This window comes from Magallana gigas, chromosome 6, assembly GCF_963853765.1.
Source record: "Magallana gigas chromosome 6, xbMagGiga1.1, whole genome shotgun sequence".
Classification (NCBI taxonomy): Eukaryota; Metazoa; Mollusca; class Bivalvia; order Ostreida; family Ostreidae; genus Magallana; species Magallana gigas.
In genome coordinates this window covers 44,492,644-44,517,126 of record NC_088858.1, presented here as the reverse complement: position 1 = coordinate 44,517,126, position 24,483 = coordinate 44,492,644, and the positions used below count along the sequence as shown (strand labels likewise).

General features: G+C 33.7%; 1 protein-coding gene and 1 long non-coding RNA gene across 13 annotated transcripts; one reads left to right on the top strand and one right to left on the bottom strand.

Annotated features, from left to right (window-relative positions):
* Nucleotides 1–3,691: 3,691 nt before the first annotated feature.
* Nucleotides 3,692–24,265, top strand: LOC105320101 (vasodilator-stimulated phosphoprotein). Of its 10 annotated transcripts, none has more exons than XM_011417892.4 (12): nucleotides 3,692–3,903; nucleotides 13,808–13,973; nucleotides 15,415–15,580; nucleotides 15,867–15,939; nucleotides 16,318–16,332; nucleotides 17,494–17,540; nucleotides 17,974–18,269; nucleotides 18,514–18,660; nucleotides 18,780–18,901; nucleotides 19,237–19,350; nucleotides 20,648–20,802; nucleotides 20,978–24,265. In XM_011417892.4, exons 1-12 carry the CDS (start codon nucleotides 3,899–3,901, stop codon nucleotides 21,004–21,006), a joined length of 1,335 nt encoding a protein of 444 aa, XP_011416194.3. In that variant the 5' UTR covers nucleotides 3,692–3,898; the 3' UTR covers nucleotides 21,007–24,265. The 10 variants fall into 10 exon arrangements, with proteins under 10 accessions (XP_011416194.3, XP_011416189.3, XP_011416195.3 ...); XM_011417887.4 differs by lacking the exon at nucleotides 3,692–3,903 and adding an exon at nucleotides 7,526–7,667; XM_011417893.4 differs by lacking the exon at nucleotides 3,692–3,903 and adding an exon at nucleotides 8,332–8,471.
* LOC105320103 (uncharacterized) lies at nucleotides 6,011–7,542 on the bottom strand. Of its 3 annotated transcripts, none has more exons than XR_010715125.1 (5): nucleotides 7,404–7,542; nucleotides 7,079–7,227; nucleotides 6,871–6,967; nucleotides 6,630–6,775; nucleotides 6,011–6,294 (listed from the first exon to the last, which is right to left on the bottom strand). It is a non-coding gene; the product is annotated as an uncharacterized lncRNA (long non-coding RNA). The 3 variants fall into 3 exon arrangements; XR_010715127.1 differs by having other exon boundaries at nucleotides 7,079–7,203; XR_010715126.1 differs by lacking the exon at nucleotides 6,011–6,294 and having other exon boundaries at nucleotides 6,629–6,775.
* Nucleotides 24,266–24,483: the final 218 nt, after the last annotated feature.

Sequence of the window (24,483 nt, the reverse complement as noted above, 5' to 3'; positions counted from 1 at the left end):
TTTTACAAATTGCGTTTATATGGTCCAAAGTTTTACTTTATGTCCATCATTATTAACTTTCACTTTCAGGCTAACACTGCTGTGTTATGATTTTTCTTTGGATGCCATGTGCCTCATTAACTGATTTGTCAGTTTTTCTAATTTTTTCACATCTTGCGCATGCTCTGTTCTGTACTGAAGGCACTGTGAAGAAGAAAATACATCTTTACATGTTAAATCAATATGAATCCGTGAAATGTGATTAATTATATTAATTTATTCTAGCAATAAATTGCTACTCTGAATAAAAAATCACAATTTTCACAACAAAACAATATTTTAATCTTTTAACTTCAAAACCCAGTATTAATGGGTATGATTTTACTACAGTATGTCTTGGTTTCATTTCAAAGAAGAGTAATTTTTTGATATCTTACCACATGGTCATCTGTAACTTTCACATTCAGTTTGCCATCACAGTGTCGATACTTTGTAACAAATCTGCACTAAAAAATGGGAAATTAAAAGAGATTAGTTATGATATGAGGAATATGAAATATAAGTAATTTATTATTACCTGAAGATAACATTTTTTGAAGGTAGATTCACACCTTCAATACCTACAGTAGTGTATCAATACACAACTCAAAACTTTCTTTTCAATATACCACTAATGTAAGTGAATGGTATCTTTCATACTCTTTATCAAGAGCAATAGACATAATATCTAAAATACCCTGTTACCTGTATTTAAGACTAGTATTACCGGTACTCTAACCTTTTTTTATCTTTTATTTTTTGAGGCAAGTAACCACTGCATAGGAGTATAAAACTACATGAACAGGGCGGTTACTATAGTCTATAATGATCATTTAAAACATGCATGCATGTGTGTTTGTGCATGGTTTTTGCGGGGATAATTGTGTGTATCCTTGCATTTCAAAAATAAATAAATTATACAAAAAAAACCCCAAAAGCTGATTCATATCCTCAGGATTTCTATCAATAGACCGTAAGTGTGTGGCAAGGGTGATGGTATATATACCAGTGATTCATTTTGATGTGCATTCTGCATAAAATATGCACACATTTCACCCAGGACACATGATTTCACTTTATGTGCATAGCAAAAGACATAAATTTAGAAATAAGATATATTATATCTTTAATAAGATATACCGAGATAATGGTGTTCGAGATACCGAAGTTCAACTGTAAATGATAGTGCCGATAAAGAAACGAAGGTCCAAAGGACAGGACTAAGCCAGTCTCTTAGTATGGTCATTTGAGTTTAAATAAATGTAAATTGTTTATACGAAGCACAGCAAGGCTAAATGGTAACACGTATAAATAAGAAAATCAAAGAAAAAAAAAATTGAAGTTGAATCAGGGGAACTAATAGCTGCAGGTCTGTAGCTTCCTGTCTGAAAAAATTCGGATGGAAGGCCTGGTAGCTACAGTGCCACCCATAGAAAAAATGTATATTTATTGTGCATAAAAACGTGTGCTAGTTTTGGACTGATTAACCTTATTTATACACAACTTCTGTGAAAACAATTAATAACATTAAATTCTTCATGTAATTTACTACAAGTATGCATTGAAAGAAGACATAAAAAACTCCTGGAATCACATATTTTTCTTTCCCTATTTCTGAAGACAGATTTGCGTTTTACGTATGAAACCTGCTGTCATAATTGAGACTGATTGGCTGTTCGTTCGCTCTAAAACGTGTTCACCCTTGACGCCGTTCGCTCTAGTTTTTGTTCGCCCTAGGTCCGTTTGCTCTTGACGCCATTCGCAATGTGTCCGTTTGCCTTAATTTTATAAAGGATTAATTAATTTATATATTTTTGTGTATTCTGGTCAATTTAAACATTTTGAAAGATACATATATAATTAATAAAAACAATACCGCCCTTTCTACTCCTACATAATAATCACCATTGTTGACAGTACATGTAATTTGATACAGTTACATGTTCCATTTCCGTATATATCTCATTTAGAGATCAAAGGATTGTGTTATGTAAATTCTTTAAAGATAGAATAGGTGATAATCATTTGCTAAGCTTCTAAATGAGCCAATTAAAGTCTCAAGTTCTTTAATTGTTTAAAAACACCAAGCGAATCATTATAGAAACAAGAAGACGGTTATCAACAATTTACTGCAATAAAATCTTACAATTATACCAATTACCTCTTTTTTGATGAAGGAAAAACATATTATATATGAATAATTAATAAAAGTTAACAAGTTTTTTAAGCTAAAAGTAAATGAAATAACTTATAATATGGTTTATTTATAAACAAGGAGCGAACGAGGTTTAAGGCGAACGATTATTTGGGCGTACGATAATTAGAGCGAAGGGACCTAGAGCGAACGGTCTAAGGCGAACATGTGGACGGGGCGAACGCACCCGATACCATTGAGACTGGGAACCAAACGTTAAGTTTAAATTGGCTTATAATTTGAGTAGGCAGGTGAATCCTTTTGACTGCATTTCAAACAAAAAAAACTGCCTTGGCCCAAGGGTCACACCGTTTACATATTATTCATGTGCTTTGTTGAATTAAATATGGACTTATTTCTTTCAGCTTGGGACTCATAATTGATTTAGAGGGGTCTGACATCTGGACCTATGAAATCGCAAAAGACCATTTTCAAAATGAATCACTGACATACTTTCTATATATTGATAGAAATCAAGAGGCCTCTTGTTAATTATGCCAAACCTTTTCTTCAAGTTCTTAACAACACTTTCAAAGCAAAGTTTTGTCAAAATTTAATATATCAAGTTAATTTTTGAAACTTGAAAATAAAGAATGAATACATCAGAAAGACATATTTAAAACAAACAAATAATTGATGTTAATCATGGGCAGTGGAAGTTAATGTTAATATACATACAATATATCTACAAATAACTATCAGTACCCGAGATTTTATATATTTAAAATATACGTTTTTGGACGGCCAAGGAATATATATATATATATCATGTTTATGTTTACGAAATGAGCATTGCATCGATGTAAACGTTACCTTTTGTGGGTCATTTAAATAAAGACGTTCAGCTGCTTTCGCAAATTCCTCCCATGAAGTTAAATATGTCATTTTTCTTTCCTGTAAATATAAACAATATGCTACATATGCAACGTGCCTGACTTTAAAACCGGAAGTGGAAAATGTCAAGGTAATGCTAATACACGAACAGAGTTTATTTTCTTAATTCAATAACTTGAACTTGGGTCATATTAGGAAAATGATTATAGAATATGAAAGGATTTAAATAATCAAAGTGAAGGCCAATTCATATTTTTACATTTTAAAGTAAATAAAATGAGTAAAATGAAAAGTGGATTGATCATGTATCTATTTAACAATGTTAACTATTAATTGCCATTTTATTTGAAAAAAAAATCTTTACTTATTATTTCTTATATAAACATAAATATCACAGTCATATATTGTTTAAATCTTTTTTTTTTTTTTAAATAATTATCGCCACCGATTTGTAGATTTCCCTGAAATTAGAACTACCATTTGTAATTTTGCCATATAAACACATGATAAATGTGAAAATGAGAGGGGAGTGCTATTTTTATGATTACATATAGTAAAGATTAAAATATTCCGTATATTTTTACATCAAAGTTAGTAATTGATTTAGATCCTGGGGTTTCTTCCCCCTAAAGCAAATAGAAAGCACAGTTCCCGGCATGCACTAGACGTCAAAAAATATGGCGTCACTTTTGTGATGAGGAAGATATGTAACATAGCAAATCCGGAAACTAAGAGGTTTCCTGTAGAGAAACAAATAGGGCACTTAATTGTTTTGCCTGAGTGACTGTCAACCTAAACAAGGAGGCAAAGCGAATGTCAATAACTATTGTTGCACTGAAAAATAAATAGAAAATGAGGTAAGAAAATCAGCAAAATTAAGAATAGTCTTTTTTAAAGACATGCTTAGCTCATGTAATCGATCAGTGTTGTATTTATCATACTGAAAAGAACTACCGTTTTATAAATAAAGGAAGTGGGAACGTTAATTGTATATTTTCAATTATATGATTTAAATCAACCGCGTTTTTTCTTTTGTTGAAATTTTATAGAATTTTCCCCAGTGGACATTGTTGAGAAATGATAAATTTCTGAGTCATAAAATAACTGATAGTAAATATATGATCCACTTGTCTTTTTATATTTGAGTTTTTATTATAAAAATCAGAGTAATAATCTTTTTGCTTGCATTTTTATATTTAATAACATTGTACATCACATATTAATGTACTTTTATGAATCACATTGGACTTCATTATAGATAAAAAGGATTGTAATTGTAGCATGAAATTAAAATCTGACAGAACGTGTTGAGTGATTAAGCAGTAAGGTGTTCTTCCATTTGACTTTTTAGCATTAGAGTAACATGAGTTCAAAATGTAGAATGAAACATATTCTGTTGATTGTCATGTAGGCCTAGAAATATTTATGTTAAAGGGTTGATTAATATATGATTTTTAAATGCAGTCTGATTCAATCAGCTACTGGTACATCTACATATTTGAGTCTGGTACATGTACATGTATATATAAGTGGAGGTGTATGATAGAGATTGGAATTTAAGTGTCCTACTGTGCATTACTTATATCATGAGACTGCAAAGTTTGACTTTATTAATAAGAAGTTCTATCTAAAACTACCGATTAACACGGCCAGTAAACTGAAAAAAACAAATCTCCTCAAAAAACAAGTAAAGATGGGGTTTTTTTTTATGAGCTAAAGCACTTATTATAACAAGTTAGAGACAATGTGCTGTTTATTAGGTCCCTGTTTACTTCCATGGGGCAAAGAAAGCACTGTAACTTTTATGAAAATATCCATGAAATTGGTGGATGTAATGTAAATGAGTATGTTAACTAGGTTAAACCCATTTCAGTGTTTTTGGTTTGACCTTGATGTTTTAAGGAATTTAATTCAGGTTGCAGTTCTTCAATGATCATTGGTTACGTCTTTCAATTTCCATCCTTATATGAATCGAAGAAATCATAATGAGCGAAAAATTTACAGGGAAAACAGTCATGCAGCTGACTAGTTTTGGCTAATGAGTAGCTGGATTTCATTTCAAAACTCTCTCAATTTCTTTAGAACTAGTCTGATATCATTCGTACACAATGTCGGAATAGTAAATACATGTATTCACAACAGTGGTTCATGTATCTAGTTCAGTTCTGCACTGCAGTTCTGTTTAGCTAATCATTCTGTTAATCACTTAATCCTGCAGTTCAGTTAATCCTTGTTGTGCATTTCCATACAAGGAACTACAAAGCTCTGCACTGGCCAGCTCCTGTCACTTGCTTTCCTGTTGTCAGTTGTATATCATCTTTTTCATTTCTGCCTTGTTGGTCTTCCACCATTTCCCCTTTGTGTATCAGGTTTCCTCTTTCCGAGTTGATTTCATAGATCGACTATCTTGTCTTCCTCTATAACCTTAGCACATGCCCAAGGTGTATTGCTCTCATTTTTTATTTTTTCATTTCCATATTGATATCAGCTGTTATTCTGAATATTCTTCTACTTCCTCCTTCTTAATCTTGCCATTTAATTTTTTAACATCTTCCCTCGGATACATGATGTCTGCTTCAATATATCTCACTATTCGTTCTCCAGCTTTAGCAGCAAGTGGGAGAACTTTTCATAGATTATTTTTGTATCATTTGATTATTTTCTGTTTTCATTGATAATTGCTAGTGCAGTAGTCAGCCTTTTACATTCCAGAATCTAGGTTAGTGAGTTCTGTGCACTGTATTTGTGACTAACTAAATTCCTAAGTAACTCATGAAAGATTGATTTTATGCATCTGATATAATTTATCATGATTGAATATATTACCAAGTACTAAATATGAAATCTGTAATATTATATATTTGGACCTATTTAGCATTTAAAGTTCATTAGGATGACGCAATCAGCAGAGACTATTTGGATTTGATCAAACAAATTCATTCAGATAATGGAAACTCTCACTACCCTCTCTGTGATGAAGTTACAAACAGTACAGCTCTGACTGTTGGTATATCTTTATCATGCAGTGTGGCTTATGTGATAACGCGCTTTAAATCTGATATTGACAAGAAATTCATGAAAGCGCAATCTCTTCATCAGCATCTGTTCAGATTCTTCCCAGCATTTTGTTTTGTTACAAGTTTTAAACATTCCAGAGTGCAGACAGCTGTGTTTCCATTCTTTTACTTTTACCGGTACTATGTACATTTTCGGACTCTTCCAGTTTCTTGGGTTTTTTTTTCTTGACACTGATTTAATTGGAAAGAAATAAAATGAATGAATAATTCAGCTGTCTCTCATCAAAGCTTTATGGAGAACATACTCAATAATGCATTTTGAGCCTTCATCAATCACTTGCATTTCGTAATCAAATATTCAAAGTGAGATGGCACACAGTAACATAGAGTGTCAAACTATTGCGTAAATTTTGTTAGGTCTAATTATAATGAACTATTTGATACCCAGGTAAGTTCCACTGAAAATCAGCTATATCCAGTTATTGAATCACTTGTCAAGAGATAAAAATTACTAACTGATGGACACAGCCTATCAGACTTTTATCATAAATAAGGACAATACTGACCTAATGTGTGCAAGTCATCATCCTCTGGAAATCAATGGTTAAACCATTTTGAAGTAATATGAGTTGCAGTATTAGATCTGTTCCATCAAGCCACCATTAAACTGTATCTGGAAATTATTTTCCTCAGAGGGTTGCAGAAACTGAAGCTGTCGAAAATGAAAGAATGTCCATATGTCAATGCTTTTAGTGTCCTAATTACAAATTCCTGTAAAAAAGTGAGAAAAAAGAAAAATGATTGTACCAATCATTTGATTTTGTGAAACCTCTCCATATAGTAGTATCTTCTTCTCAAAACAATTGTTCAATGCTCATTCATCATTAATGCAGAGATTTCCAGTCTGAAAAAAGGAAATGCTCAATTTAAGTTTAGCTGTAGACCAAGGCACATGTTTCGTTAGATAAGTGGCCTTTGAATCGGCTACTGGTTTTGTAAGTTCACTAATACTTGCTCCTCTTTGTTGAAAGCCGTGTGATAGTCTTTCAGTTGGAAAATTAGAATGTCGGCTGGCTTTTTGGCTGGTTTTGATGGAATAGATTGTCATCATTTTGGCATGTTCCCTGCATCCTTTGTGATCTAGAATATTCAGGCTTATATTATCTGCAAATGAAATTACTTAATTCATGGATGTCTCATTCTAAATGTCTAGTTCTGGATTTGTCTTTTTTTTCACTTGGTGATGATTTGCATGTGGCATTTTCAAAGGGATTGAAACAGGATGGAATTGCAGTAGTGACTAGTAGTAATTAAGATATTGTTTGTAACTTTTTACATACCAGTAATTACTGTCTCTGCTCCCAGCAAAACAATCTTTTCATCAATCAAATTAGCATTGTTGTGTCTCTGTGTTCAACAAATCTACCTTAGAGATGAACCAGGAACCTTATCTCAGCAGAGTCTTGGACAAGGTGTGTGATAGACTCTGAACTGTTACTCATGTGAGTAGACTTCATCAGAATGGAATATTCCTATGAGAATCCATATGATACAATTTCTGCTGTTAGCCGGGAGGAGGATGAGCTTTATACAACTCCATATGGGTAAGATGAAGGACTTTGAGTAAAATTATTGAATACTTTGCAAATACATATACAGATACTCAATAAGAAAGGGAGGGTTAAAGAAATGAAAATCATAGACAGTTTTGCCAGGAATCGTAACATGTTTGGCTTAGAGTTAAGATAGAAGACATTTTGAGGGTTTACCAGTTAATCCTCCTGTATTATGGGGGATGTACAGTATGTAGGCAGGTATCACAGAATTATTCTGGCTTTGACATGATCACAGGGGATCAGACTCCATATGTTTTTTTGATAGGTAATGTATTTATTGTGGTGTGGTGATGATTGACAGGAGTCGCGAGTGTAGTGGTAGTCGTAGAATACCACTGGTCTGGAATGTTTCCTTCTGTTCACGATGAGTCAGGATTTCAAGTGATCTGAATAACTTCTTGAAAGCTGTACAGCAGCTTTTTTAAAAGAGAAGTATATTTGAAGAAAGGTCCTGCTAGCAAGTTACGTACACACTTCAGGAATTAATTCATTTTCGGACTTTGATTCTTCATGGAGATTGGGGAGTTTTTTCGGATGTGGAAACAATATGTATGCTGGAGACATTCCACTTCTCCCTTGATTTGTGATCTAGAATAATAGTTTATTTCCTTGATATTTGTGCAAATTTCCTCAAACTCCACTAAATAGTAAAAGTAGAGCTTTTGTGTTCCAATGATTTTATGTGGTATTTTTTTTGAGGCGTGAACTAGAAAGTATTGGTAAATTCAATGATTGTCTATGGATACGTGGATATTCATATAGCTGTGAGGATCTATAGATTTTGAAAATGAGGTAATTGGATGCTGAGTGATTTTGTTTTCCATTTTTTAAAATTCCAGGAAAAATTTCATTTAACATTAAAAAAAAAAAGAATAATTGTCTAAAATGGAATATCAGTGATTGTAAGATTTTAAAAAAAAAGATATTGTAAGGTTATTTCCATTTTGAAATTATTGGAGTTAGATTGAAGCATATATCAGATTACAGAAGGAAACTGATATACATGTTGAGAGAAGTTTTACCTTTATTTATGGCTAATTTCCTTTCATGATGACTGCTCATTGATATAAGGCAACGAATCAGTAAAATGTTCAACTACTGTATTTCCCAATTTATTAGAACACTCAAAGTATCAGTATGACAGAGGGTTAAACAGACAGGAAGTTTACAGCTCACACACACACACACAAAACACGGACATTTTCTCACAGACCCAGGAGGATCTTGGAGGGGATTATTGATCTGTGTGGTGAAAGTTATTGCAGGGCTGGGCAGGATTTGGACATTTATATTTATAGCAAGTTCTTGTCCTCGGAGTACTGAGATCTGTACAATCTCCGTGTAGATGTGTACATGATGAAGCGGATCGGTGTTTTCCTTGTACCGGATTAGAAGAACACCAGGAAGTATTCAGCTGTCACATTTAGAGTCGTGGAATTGTTTTCCATGTCTATTTGGGATCTAAACTGGTGTGCATGGTTAATTAGATTAAGTGACTAAGGGGTTGGATATTTCTGCTCTTTCGGAGATGAATCGAAAGTACAGATCTCGAGAGCTGCCTCCACTGCCAGACGAGGAGAGGTCGGCCCGGAGACCCACACCCCCCATACCCTCACCGGTGGTTGTGTCCGCTCATCCCGACGCTCAGACAGGGTTTGTGTCAAGTCCCTATTTCTTCTGCTTCATTGGTTATGATAAGTTCAGAGGATGAGCCGCTAAACAGAAGCTTGTATGTGTTCATGTAGATTTGGTGGTGAGTTTTTTGTCTACGTTCATTGATGAATTCTGTTTACTAGGTAATTTTCGTTGGTGCCAAGAGGAAACGTTTGGTACTAGTATCAGCTTTGATGTGGTACCATGTGATTTTTTCTGTCATGATCAGCATTAGAGATGATCAGGGATAATTTGTGTATGTAAAAGGAAATGGGAAATGATCAATTTTGAACAAGTACAGATCCTGAATAATATTGAACCAGTGGTCATCTCACTCCCATTAAGAGCTTTTCTGTCATGTCAGCTGTTAGAATGGAGACATCTGCCTCCATGTATGAAGTTGTAACTTGATCATGGAGTATAAAGTGCAGTTTATAGAACTTCCTCTGTAAAAGGGGGTTTGCCTCAAGTCTGTTTTCACTACTTGAAAATCTCTGTCTTTTTTCTGTAACTTAATGAAAAATGCATGAAAACAAAATTACATTGACATTAGCTGTTGTCAGCACAGGATACATGTATATACAAAGTTGAGGATATTCATTGCTTGTCGTGCTTTTTCTCCTTTGAAGAGTATTTTTATCCTTAGCTAGATATAGGATTTGCAATACATTTTCCGGTAGTATTCACATAATGCAGAGATGTAATATGATTGCTTCATATACGTGTATATGATATAATCATATGTTCAACAAAATCATTCCCTACGATAATACCATTTATGGTGAATATGATTATAGTGTAGCTCTTTCATAAAAGTTTTTGAAGTTTGTGTTTATTGTCTTGGATTTCATTAGAGATTGATAGAAAATCCTCCAATTTATTTTCATCTTATACATGTATTAGTTGAATTTGAATTGTAAGAATACCATTCCAAATGAATTGGATATTGATGTGATAGAATACTTTAAATTAATGATTTCATAACAGCATTAAGTTTCAATAAAATCAACTGAAACTTATGTGGGTTTTGTAAAGTATATGACACTTTTTAAGGAAGAGTGAATTTGCACTTGTCGGAATTTGACATAAATGTTTGTGGAATTAAACATTTTATTAACTCAAGAGAGATACAGACTTCCTTCTTTGTCTAATTAGTTTGATGCATCCATATACCATGCATTGTCTGTGACATTCTTGGACTTTGACTAAATTTCATGAAGTTTGAGGTCTAAAGTTTGTTGATATATTATAACGATAATATATAGCATGTATGTTTCTCAGCTGTGTGGAGATTTTATCAATGTAGTACTAAGAAATTGTGAACTTGTAATAAGAACTGTCTTCAAACCAATAAGGAAACATAAGGTTTTTTTAGCAGTTTTAAATGTACTGTATTTCCTCCTGGGGTATCTTCATAATATGTACATTTATTATTAATTATCTAGTTTTCAAATCAGTATGAGAGAGTTGAAAGTTTTCCTTGTGGTAAATGTATAGGTGTGAAAGGTTGTAATCCATCCACCTATAAACATTTTTGTTCACAGTCATCAAATAGCCATCATTGTTGTCATATTTGGGATGTCAAGGTTGTGGTGCTGCATCAAACACACAATGAACATTATACATTAGCCGGCCCATTTCTCAGGTAACTGAAAGGTGTGTTTACACCTGGACAGGTACAACAGAGAAAGAAAACACCGTGTAAAATACCAGCGTAAGGCCTCCGATTATCTGCAGTGATATTTAATGAGCTGGTAAAATGTTTGATAAAGCAATCTGACAGACAGGAAATCGCTATCAAACATAAATATTATCATGCTCATGTGAACACATTTTGGAGTGTTTAAACCATTTCCTTATTTTGGTTCTTAAAACTCTTACTTTTAAAGAACTTCCTGAAATGTAACACGGTATCCCAGCAGAGGCCATAGTTCATTGCCTGATATAGGATAGCTAGATTGAAAATAAAATTGGGACCACTACTAGGGACTATTGGGTACTATCTGGTACATAAAAATGTGTGTGGAATAGTATTATTTGAAGATTTTAGTTAGTTAAACACTGGCTGGATGTTGTTGACAGTGTTATATTCACTGGTAGTGCACACAATATACATATTAAAATCACGCAAAAAATCAGCAAAACTTTTAAGGACATAAACTATTGAAAAGCCACCAATCATGGTTTTTTTACCTGCACATCATTTATAGAATTGTGTTGTTTTGTGCATGCACTATAACTAAACATAGCCAAGTTGCAAGGTAGTCAGGGTTTGACGTATAGTGCATGAGCCTAAGGAAATATTGTTTGAATTTATCAATTATGATATATCGTTTGTATACCTCGTTATGAGGAACTCTTTGTTGTGGGCTTTTTTTCTGCATATCATTTGTATTAATCCAGCGTATGTAGAATGTTGTAAGTGTTCAGATTCAGGCTAAAATACAGGATGATAGACCTGTTGGTACAAAAGGACAATGCATGTCTTACAACTTAAATATTATTACTACCACAGAGTTTTTTGCCTATAAAGTACCGGTACTGATTATACTTAATATTAGTTGATAGTTATTCACCTGTGATACTAGTTCATCATCAACTTCATGATGTCATAATGAATCCATGCTTTTCTGGATGCCAACTCATGTGAGGAATGTCATTGTTTTCTCACCATTTCTTTATTTACAAGTACTACGAGTGAATAATAATTGATTTGAAAACGACACATACAGTATTGGGCTATATTAATTAACTCAAAGCATGAGATATTTATTATGTTTTACCGCTATCTGATATTTTATTTCTTCTTCATTTTCCAATTTTTATCCGTGATTAAACAATGTTCTGTGTTAAATAATAGTAGCCTTTTCACTGGAATGGTAAATAATCCAACAGGTGAAAAGAGCTGTACACCAAAAAAGATTTTCCCATTATTCACAAAGAAAACAGTAAATGTACGAAACTATGCCATTAGCAACAAAGCAATGACTCATGAGTATATACCTACATTGTAGAAGAATACATTGGTTTAGGGTACACATAATGCTATAAGTCATCAGCAATAGTTTCTGCTGCTTGGGAAAACAATGATTATGTTGAATAACTGAGCATTTGGAGAAATTTAGTCACACACTGAATGTATGAGAGCAGAAAATTCAGCTCTTGAGTACGAAGGCGTAAGGAGATTTGTATGAGTAGGACATATTCTGTAGTGCAGTGCAAAGTCATGGATGCACACACTGCATGTTACCTTCCTATTCGGCGTACTGTAATAACAAGGAGTACAATAACAGGAAATATCGGATGAGTGTTACTGGTGGTTCACATGTCGTTGATCAGAGTCTAATAATATCAACATAAGCCCCTCCTTTTCCCCGTTTTGTAATGGTATATGGGCAACCTGTAACATGGTCTACCTGAGATTTCAGGTGTGTATTGTTTGGACGATGGACAGAGAAGATAATGTTTTTGTTGTCAGTAAATCAGTTAAATCATGTCAACGACTTTACTGAATGAGTTACGTGTTCTGGGTCTATTAACCATGTACATGTATATTGTCTTACATATGTGTTGAGTTCATTTCGGCTGGCTGTACAATGCCTCATATATTGTGTTTCATTGAATGAGTACATTTTTCTGAAATAAAAAAAATATATTGCTGATTGACAAGGCACAGATATGCAAATTATTTGTCTGCACTTGTTTAACAGCTGTTTAAAGACTTAAGTACTGCAAATGGAATTGAGAAGTGATTTGATAATTTTGTGAAGGTTTATAAGTTTTTGCTGAAAAATGAAGGACCTTTCAGGAAATATGTACTTCCACACCAGTCCCTCGGGGATGTAGGTTATTGATGGGTCTCTCAGTGTGTATTGAGCAAGGCGATAATTGGCTGGATTTACTTTATTGTGTCAACTGGTCGTTAGAATTACTCTGTGAACTTGGTGAAATTGTTGTACAAATTCAGTTACTTTTGTATCAGAGGAAGTTTTTCTATACCCTAGGTCATGTAGATGGTAGAGATTATATCATTCTGTAGTTTCTTAAGATGTTAGTATTATTTTCCTTCATTTGTCTCTTTGTATATGAGTCAACAGTAACATGTTATATCAAATCTTGTCTTAAAAATTACTGCCTTATCAAATCTCAGATTTTGCAAAATGATTTTAATAAGGCATTTTTTAAACATCAGGTAGAGTCGAGCATTTTTTGTGAATATTTTAGAAGTCAGAAAGTATGCCTCTTATTAGGGTACCGGTTTATGTTAGACAGATGTTGGAAAATTAACCTTATAGATTGTGCTAAATGTTTCCCTCAATCTAGTGACTGAAAGAAAATGCAAGTATAAAATTACCAGATATGGCCAATACTGTTCTTTTACGATCAGCAATTAAATATCGGTCCATTTCCTGTACAGAGAGGGGGCACTGAGAACATTGTTACAGTAATTGATTCTAAGGTTTTATTTCTTTCAGTGAGGTCCCAATAGCTTCAGGCCGGGCCAATGTCATGTTATATGATGATGCCGCCAAGAAATGGGTGGCAAGTGGAACAACACAGGGCCTCTCCAAGGTCCAGATTTATCGCCACACGACCAATAATACATTCAGGGTTGTGGGCAGGAAGCTGCAAGACCATGAGGTAAATTTCCTTCTGAACACTTGTAAACTTTTGTACTTTAATAATTTAATTCTGGTTGTAACATAATTTCTGATTGTTTGATAAATTATTGAATATTGTATAAAGAATGTTGCCCACATCACATTAAGACTATATGGTAACAAATGTATCAATACGTCTGACATTACATTTGGATTTTGTACAATTTTATATCATTTTAAAGGTGAAATGTCCATTTTAATCTACAGTTAATAGCCAAAAAATGAATTTAATAGCTGCCCAATTTATACTTATATAAAATGGGTTGGAAACGTTTAAATGCTTTTTTATAAACCACTTAGCTGTTTATATAGCATAAACTACCCCAACCCATATTATATTCTTATAGCGAGCTCAGCTCGCCGGCACACAGCACCGGCAAGCGAAGCGAGCTCTAAGAACCAGTGTGCGCGGGAAAAAGAACAAGCTAAACCTACAGTTCATCAAACAAAATTTTTTGTCTACATCCCATAATGCTCTCTAATGTTTTCACCCGTGGTGCTATGCCAAAAATGGCCGACTTTTAACTCGTAATTTATTGTGACTTAAAGTTTGAAGACACGTTTTGAGTACCGCATATGCTTTGGCGAGACTCAAAAGATTTGTTACATGTTTCCATACCTCCGTATTGAGTCGAGAAATGTAAACAAAGACGAACAAAGTCATGGATGACGTCACAGTGCACTCGCACTGTATTTCCCGCGATAAATTTAGAGGTGGATCAAACATCTGTATTGAGTGTACTGGCTATTTCAGTATAGACTGCGATACATGCCTCATTGACATATGATTTGTTTTTATTATTTTTTTAATATAGAGATTTTATGTATATATACTAGCAAGAACCATACTTTACTGTCATATCGATCCATTTTTAAGCTAATTGTGCATGCATGTAGGCAGGTAAGTATATGAGTAGGGAGGATATAAAAAATAGGACATTTTGAACTAAATAAAAAGGAATAAAATGAATAAAATAAACAGTTAAAAAAATTATGTAGATATTGCATATAGTCAGACCATCAATTTTAAAAGTGGGAAATTACACACCAACAAACAGGAACCAGGCTCTCTCTCTCTCTCTCTCTTGGGGTAGGGGGTTGCGCTGTATGTATCATAACCATTAAAATTAGTACCTTTGGCATACTTATTGTAGAGCAATACTCTCTCAAAAATTCTTTGACGTTCGTTGATACCTAAATAAAACTATAAGTTGACAATGATGCAAGGTATGTGTAATTCATGCTGCGCTCGCCAGAATGGTAGCACCGTAAAACATATTAAATTGGGTAGCTATTGAATTCATTCATTGAATAATTAATGTATGAAATGGAAAATTTTTATAAGACACCAAGTTTTACCTCCCCAGTAGTCTCTACTTTCTTATTTTTATAAGTACTCAGAGCATAGATATATTTTGTAGGTGGTCATTAACTGTGCAATCATTCGTGGTCTGAAATATAACCAAGCCACGCCCACATTTCATCAATGGCGAGACCAACGTCAGGTTTATGGTTTGAATTTTGCCAACAAGGAGGACGCAGAATGCTTTGCTCAGGCAATGGCTACCGCTTTGGATACCATAAATAGTAAGATTCATAACACTGTCATTGTAATTCATAAATAAAGTCATTCCAAGATATGTAAAGAAGACATGATAGATTTATTAGAGTATTGACCTTTAAGTTAGTTGTTAATAACATGTACATGTACCATACTATTGTAGTAAGGTATTGTTGAAGTAAGCATTCTGATGAATATTTCATTTAAACTAATGACAGCACTGCTATAGTTTGTTTTAACTGTTATAACTGTACTTGTGTAAGATGGTTGTTTGGGGGACTTTTTTGAATGAACATTTATTTGCCCCTGTAGATGCAGGACGTCCTGGTCCACCAGCAATGCCACCCCCCGGGTTACCCCCACAGCCCCAGCAGAATGGACCAGAGTGAGTACAGCCTTTGTCTGTCTGTTTGTCTTTCTCTTAGTAGTGTATCATTAACTATAGTCAGTATTCTTAAGGTTGAGTTTTGCTGGGTTTTTACCAAACTTGGAATTTAGCTTGTTTTTTCATCGCTTACAAGTATATACACAAATAATGTGTACCTTTTATGTGATGTACAAATACACAGTTTATGAAATTAGCTGTAAACTCTGTGATACTATAAACATGCTTATAAATACTTGCTCTACTGTAATTGATATATATCCTTCACTATACCAACTGGGCTATAGTTTTAGTTAGTTGTGTCTATTATATAATACATGTACATACAGTAGAGTCACTAACTGATTATCAGAATGTATTCAAATTATTTTACTTTAGCGAACCAAACTCTGAGTAAGTTTTTGAGCTGTTCTGTACAAACTGTAACACATTGATTTATGTTGAAGCTAACCCCTCCAGTGACAGTGTGCACATTGTGTTATAGTTTTGTGTCTGTTTGTTATATTTTCACGTGTTGATTACACAGGTTGTGGGTAACAATAACTTCACATACATGTACTTTTATTTAATATAAACATATCTCTCAGATGTCACCTCGTGTAAGGGTATGTGAAACATGGGTTGGATAATAATGTAGAGGAGTATGGATTTATCACTAATCTACATTTTCTACACAGTACATAATTATATGTACTTTGAAGGGTTGATATATTCAGAGTCAAAGAAAAGTTTGCTTTACATTGCTGGAAAAATATTACCTATGCTAGTACATGTACATATATTGATTGATAGACCTTTGAAGAAGGATGATACACTACCCTGCACAAGGATTAGTTTCTGATATCAACATCAGAGAAGGAATAACATTCAAATTTAAATTAAACATGTGATTCAGCATTGTCACAAAAAGCTGCAGCATTTGCTAGCATTAACAGTCTAAGCATAGTGAGCATTTTCATTACATCAAGCAGCATACCTAACATTGTACATGTAATACTAAATACAGTAAAACATTTGCTTAGTGCTGCGATTTTGTGGTATAACTAAAATGGTGACAAGAATTTTCAAAATTATTCTAATACATGTACAGTATTCATTAGCATTGTTAGCGTTCCATAAGGAAACATTAAAATCACGAACAGCTGTATACATTAGAAATCGAGCTTTACACTTTGGATCCTATAAGAAACTTGGAATCAATGGAACAACAATGAAATAAATTAAGTTCAAGTCACAACCGGTTATTGTCTTTCAATGTATGTTGAGAATCAGATGAGATGTATTAATTATCATTTTCCATCACATGCTAATACAAAAAATTTAAATTTCTTGGCAAGAGAGAGCCTTTTCGTTAAATGTCCTTTACGACAAAAAGTGAAACTGTAATTTTAAGTTCATTATCAAAATATTCATTATTTCAATGAAAAATTAATTATCTTCTTTCTTTCATTCTATTTAATTTAAATATTTGTCATCTTTTTTAGCAAGTTGTCGATATATTAAACATTTTTTTATGAAATATCTGTTGTTTTAAATAAAGACAATTTTTTTTAGTCCGGGAGATTATCAAAGACATCAGAGACATCCATCAGGCGGGGCACGTAAGTGTGGAGTTTTACTTCCTTATTTAAAACTGTATAAACGGAGAAGTGAAGGAGAAAGATCTTACCAGGGTCAAAGGATCTATTCCTTCAATGCAATTACAGTGAGGTTAAGCTTTGTGGAAAAAAATAACAACTTATGAAATTATAACTGGATGGGGAGTACAATAATATTTAAACTCTGATGGTTTTTAATTAAAACATATGACATCAGTGAAATTTACAACAGTTTTAAATATTTACATCTAATATAATGACTGTAAAGTCATCAAAGGAGTATTATATCCCCCAAATTCATCTATATCATCTCTGCAGCCAATATATGCATAAGAATGCATCAAAGGAACATATCACCAAAATACAACTATTTGATCTAAGTCAGTACAGAAAGGGCTCTATAAACTTGTAGGAAATGTTTGTTCTTATGCTGCAGCTCCCCCACAATACAGGGAACCACAGCCGATGCCAGCCATGCAGCCTCACATTCCACCGCAGATCCCCTCCCAGCCGGTGGTTCCACCTGGTCCCCCCATCTCTGCACCTCCTGCTCCAGCAGCCCCACCTGCTGCCCCACCAGCCCCTGCAGCCCCACCGGCTCCCCCTGCCCCACCGGCCCCAGGGGCACCACCAGCCCCACCACCTCCCTCTGCAGCCCCACCGGCTCCAAGTGGTGGAGGAGGGGGAGGTTTGGCTGCAGCATTACAGTCAGCGAAATTGAAAAAAACGCAGGTAAGTGATATGAGATTTATCAATAGAAATTCAATGTACTTGTAATATTGGTAAACATATATTCTCTCTCTCTCTTTCTCTCTCTCTCTCAGATGTTTAGAAAAAACTACAATATTTATTAAGCAAACTACATGTATATTTTGATGAGTCTTCTAATTTTTTTTTCATGGAGAAAAAGAAAGAGAGAGAAAGAATCATTTTTCTTATCCACAAATGAAAATGTGGTTTAAAACTGTTGTTGTAGAATGAAGAATCTAGTGGTGGTGTATCTGGTAGCAGCAGTAGTGCCAGTATGAGCGGGGGAGGAGGAGGAGGGGGAGGGGGAGGTGACTTCATGAGTGACCTTGCCAAAAAGTTAGCCATGAGGAAGAAAGCCTCCCAAAATGAATCTGTAAGTGGTTACTTCTAATTTTTCTCTGTAGAAATTTTGTACACATATATAGTAGATATTGAAAGTAAATTGTTCTGTTGTAATGTCAGTGGACACTTACTGTGACTTGTATTTTGTAGCCCAGCAATGAGGGATCCACCCCACCAGAGGACAGGAGTAAGCGGGGAGGTTCCCACCCTCCACCCCCTGCTCCAGTAAAGATTGTGAATGGAACCACAAATTCCCCTACACCAGCCAGAAAGTAAGTCCTTTACATGTACAAATCCAACATAGCTTTGTAGGGAAACATGTCTTTTTCTATCTGTAGTCAAATCGTGTGCTATAAATGGCTGAAGCAATGCATTGCCTTTTTTGTCTGGTTTTTTTTTTCATATCATAGCTGTTTTGAAATTCATATCGTGCTTTTTGAGTGTTGTTATGTCATGTATTAGAAAAAAGAGAGAACAATATTTTTACATTGTTTACATGTAAATATACTACTGTGTGTTGTCTGCTGTGCTTCCCAACCAATATAGCGAACATTCTCATGTCATATTTGTTACCTATGATCCTACTATGATGTCTTGGTGTTGTTAGTTCAGCTCAAACCCTCCCAAGGAACTTTGCGAGGACATCTTCAACACCTTCAGAGCTTTCAAATCGAGTTTCAGCAGAAGTTCCCAAACGAACTTCACTAAATAAAGTGTTATCGTGAGTTCAGTTCACATTGACAATGAGTCTCTCATTCTCTCTTCCCATTTCTAGCTCTGATGAGATGCAATTAGATAGGCTTATGAAGAGTCTGCAAGCGTTTGGGTTTGTTGAGAATGAAAAAAATTCATTATTAACCATATTTGAATAATATTCGCTTTCTATTGATATTTTACTGCTTCCTTGTTGCAAATTTGTTCAACCATTTTGCATGATCATCTTTCGCTATAAGCATGAATGTCATCCTTGTTGCTCAGTACATGTATATTGATGATGAAGTATGTAAATAGATACTGTTATTCTTCCGTTTTCCTCTGTTATTTCAACCGTACGGAGAGATATGAAATAAGTCCTTGATCTATTCACACATCCTGTTCATGTCAAAGCTTCTATTGTGAATTTATCCCTTCCTGGTCAGAATTGTGTATTCAACTGTAATATTTATTTACAGTGACACTATTATTACATTATGTTATTAAACTATCTAACAACTTGCCAACAAATGGGGAAAAAAGATAAATCGATTTTTTTTTTACTGTTTACATCTCAGTTCAAACTGTTTCCCTGATATAGAGATTTTGTTTGTTTAACAATAAATGATTTGTAATGAGTAATATTAAATAAAACATGGTAAAGGCCATTATGTATGTTTGTCACAGATTTAAATTCATTTCATGGAAACTACCGGTAGTCTTGCAAACAATGAGAAAGTGATTTACATGATGAGATTAAAGGTTTATAATCATTTTCAGGTCAAGGTTAAAACTTACCTTAGATTTTTTCAGTGAATTTGATAGTATTTACCAATAATGGTAATTTGTTACATATATTATAGAATATTATCTGTACACATTCTCATGCATTGTACACAATTTTTTCTCTTCTTCTGCATTTTAAGAAAATGCTCTCACATTCTATGTCTTTATTTGTCTATTGAATGCCAGTGGATGTATTGATATAGTTTGATTTCCCAAAATCTGGTGGCATTGAAAGCATTCATAAAATAACAGCCATGTACTTAATCCAACACAGGTCTTAACAAAAATACTACATGTAGTTTCATTAGCACTGCACTTAAACATAGATCTACATTTACCAGTATATTCAAAACAGAGTTGATGTCAAAACATTCTTTAGGCTACAGCAAAATTATTAATAAGCAGGAAATTGCTTTTTACTAATAATAAATGTGTACTGGTAAATGCACAGATAAGCATTATAATTAGCAAAGCTTGTACTTAAATCTAATCTTACTTCCATGTAGCATGTAATGACACTGTTTTGGGTTTTTTCACAGACGGCAACCCTCATTGACCGGCCAGGATACCACAGCATCCTCGTTACCCCCCACAGGGGCCGGTGGTGGGAGTGGGGACCTGGAATCTCTCAAACAAGAAATCCTCAGTGAGATGAGACTGGAAATGAACAAGATGAAGTCAGAAATCATTGCTGGTAAGACAGCCGCTAGGTGTTTCAGATCAGTTTTGATTTACACTACTGTGTGCTTTACTTAAAAGTATAAATGAATTTTTCCATGGGCTCCTCTTTTTGCTACATTTTTTAGGGGGTACAATATCACTCTTATTACTCTTACAAATTGCAAAATAATATTTGTTGTCTCTTGTAGCCATACAACAAACAATGAATGCCAGATAGAACTAAGATATCAGATAATCACGGATGAATGGGTGAGTGTACAGGGACACAATAGGTAGTATGCGTGAGACCAGAACTCTATCTCTTGGTGCTGTATATCGACCAATGAGAGGACTTCTCTTTGTGCTCTGTACCCACCAATGAAATGACTTATCTTGCTGTATACTGACCAATGAGTGCACTAGTTGACTGGTTCCCTGGCCAGTTAAAACCACATGAGTGGAGGCATTGTTAACCATGTGATCAGCAAATCTGCTTTATCGTCTGCTGCTGGACTACAACAGAATTAATGAAATACAACACTGTATCTTTTTATATCTTAAACCTGTACCTACATGTTGTATCAAACCAAAACCTTTTCAAAATATGTAGTTACTGTAATATTAAAAAACGCCAAAATGAAGATTTTCAATCAAATGGTGGCACTTATTTTTTAGCCCATTTTTATATTTTATATTGAAAAACAAAGAAAGTATTACCCTTGTGCAATTATATTGATTGTAGTGAAGGAACTCTTCAGTGTGCTGTAGTTCAGGGTATGGTGAAATGTTCAAGTTTCTTTTTTTTGCTGTAATTGACAGTTTTAATCAACGCAAGGGCTATTTTTTTCTTCATCACAAGTCTGTTATTTGTCAATGTCTAGATATGAGAGAAAAAATGATCTTGGTTTTCCGGATTTATAATGAAAATGTTTATGATTCATATTCTTATTTACACATTCTGGGTTTATTTTAAGTTTATGCCAAGATATGAACCTTGTGTTATTTACATTTATGTTTATACTGCAATTGATATTCTTGTTATACTGTAGTGTAACCTAATAAAAGTGATACTGGATCTAGTTTAAATATCAGGATCGCATCAGTATTGTTCAAACTACTCAAGACACGTTTAACTGGTCAACATGTATGAACATTTTATACAGTTAAATTTAACCGTTATTATTATAATTATTATATATAGATTGTCATCAACATTGTCATTTTGTGGCTACAGTGGACTAAGTGAATGTCAGATTAAATAGAGATTTTAATATAGCATTGAATGATTTATTTTTGACGTCGTCATGTCAATAACTGCCGTCAGGTGAGCAGACAAATTGAATAACGCGCGTTAGCGCGTTAAGATAATTTGTCTGCTCACCTGACGGCAGTTATTGACACGACGACGTCAAAAATAAATCATTTAATGCTTATATTTACATTCCCTTACTGAAGAAATCAATTGATTACTTAAATAAATCGATATAAAGTTCAGATCACTGAGGGAGTAAATTAGTAACAGCAAGAACAGCTGTTTTGTAAAACCGGTTTAAACTGATTATCACAGAGACTGTTGAGATGAGATCGACGAGCATGAAAATATAATCCATGAAAAATAACTATTGAAATGCTGCTTTTAACAATAAAGTCAACTGTTTTGTTGAATAAGTATAAAACATGGTGTTTTGACAACATTTATGACATACATTTTTAACCAATAACATAGAAATCACTGTTTGAGAACTACTTATGTAAATTACTTGTAAATGCATACGCAGTGAATAGATGTTGCATTTAGAGGCATTTAAACATCACGGAATTTAATGGAAAAACACAGTAGAATGTAAATATTTTTGATTTACATGTAGCAATAGCTTAAATTACAGCAAAACTGATGAGTACTCCAATTTTAATGTACAAAACTGGTAGGTTGATTCAAAAACAACTTTGCATTACTTTTTTGAACATTTGTTCAATGAGAATAAATATACATGTCTGTGTAATGTAGATCATGAAAGTTGAATTTGATTATCACAGGAAACAAATCAAATCTAAAAATGAAGAATTGATGCTTTTGTTATGAGTATTGATGAATGTAGAATACAATATATTTCTTTCTTATGTTCTGTGAACAGAGAGATGCTGAGCAGGCTCTAAATGTCTTTATTTTCCAATGAATGCATGTATCTATAAAGGTTTTATTTCATCATGGCTAGAACTCATTCACTTGGTTTTTTAACTTTACGTTGAATTGCTAGATAGAATTTGATTTGCTCAGAACATGTTGTTTTAAAAACCAGATTATATTGGATCTCAGAAATACAAATTACATTTTGTGCAATGTAGACGATAGTGCTCAAGTAGAACTGGACAAACCTGCCCAGAAATCAATGTCTTGATATTAAGTGTACAACAGTTGAATCCAGAATGCAGAGGGTAAAAATCAAGCTGTCAGATTTTTTTTTACCAATTTTCACTTTTGAGACCTACAAGTTACTTCCCTTTTTGTCTAGACCAATTATGTAATGCAGACCATGCTTCTTTTGCACACAACATCCTTCATCTACATAGATGTAATGTCATGCTATTAATTGTATCATGCTTTAATGATTATTCTTGCATAATTGTTTCATTTTGTTCACTCCACATCTGTGTCTTGTGTTTGTCTGTGTTGGTGATTTTGATGCTTGTTTTTTATGTTGTGCTAGTCACAATAAAACTTTCATCAAAAATTCATGTTGTATTTTTATAAGGGATCAGATACTAGTATAATAACACAGATACTATTTATGTTTGCAAATATTCTGTTATTGATTAGTTAAAAATTTTGATATTTTGAAGCACTGAAATTAATTTTTGATGTTTGACATTCTGATAGTGAACGGTTGCTTTTTTTTTTAAGCAACATACAAAAGTTGGCTAAATAGTATGACTCTTTAGCTGTAATACTTTGGAATTGAGTGAAATTTGATATATTTTATTGGAACGACTTTTTTCTTTGAAGCTGGCCCGGTATTTCTGTGTACAGCATTAGGTTATTTAGATACAAGTACCTCTTCAAAAATAATCCAGGTTCTTCCGAGTAGATGAAGTTGGTTTGCTATTTATTGATGTGTTCTGTGATTATAGTATAATTCCTGTCTAACTATTTTGCCCTGCTCAGCTGAAGTGCTTAAATTCTTATACATGTCAGATGATTATGAAATTTTGTGCATGAACAATATAGTACAATGTAATGAATTTAAGTAAATATACTTTTATTATATGATTTAGAACTTGACACATAGAATGTGTGTGTTGGGTTCTGAGATGGCCCCTATAACAATTAATTTTGAATTGTTTAACCACGGTTCATCTTGCATTTTGTACATGTAGATGATTTAGAAAGCACACCATGATGTTCAATTGTACACTGTGAATATGTGTTACCTTCGTCTTAAATGTACATGTATGACCAATTTTAAATATCTGGCTTACAATAAACCTGTAAAACTGTACATCATTGTAGTTAATCTTTTCCATCCGAGACCAATCGCTGACAATCAGTTTTACAGAGACCAATACACACACGTGTAACATTGCTGTACAATCAATCAGACATAAAGTCTCAATTTTAACATCAATCAAAACCTGGTTTTAACCATGTATAAGAACATACCAGTACCCAGAGTACAAGTAATAATTCATAAGAATGAAAATTCCATGGGTATTAAGA

Excerpts from the sequence above, each read along its gene's own strand:
- LOC105320101 (XM_011417885.4), top strand. The coding sequence starts at position 9,208 with ATGAATCGAAAGTACAGATCTCGAGAGCTGCCTCCACTGCCAGACGAG. Across the intron at positions 13,974-15,414 it reads GGAAGCTGCAAGACCATGAG|GTGGTCATTAACTGTGCAAT; the intron begins GTAAATTTCCTT and ends TATATTTTGTAG. Across the intron at positions 17,541-17,973 it reads ACATCCATCAGGCGGGGCAC|CTCCCCCACAATACAGGGAA; the intron begins GTAAGTGTGGAG and ends CTTATGCTGCAG.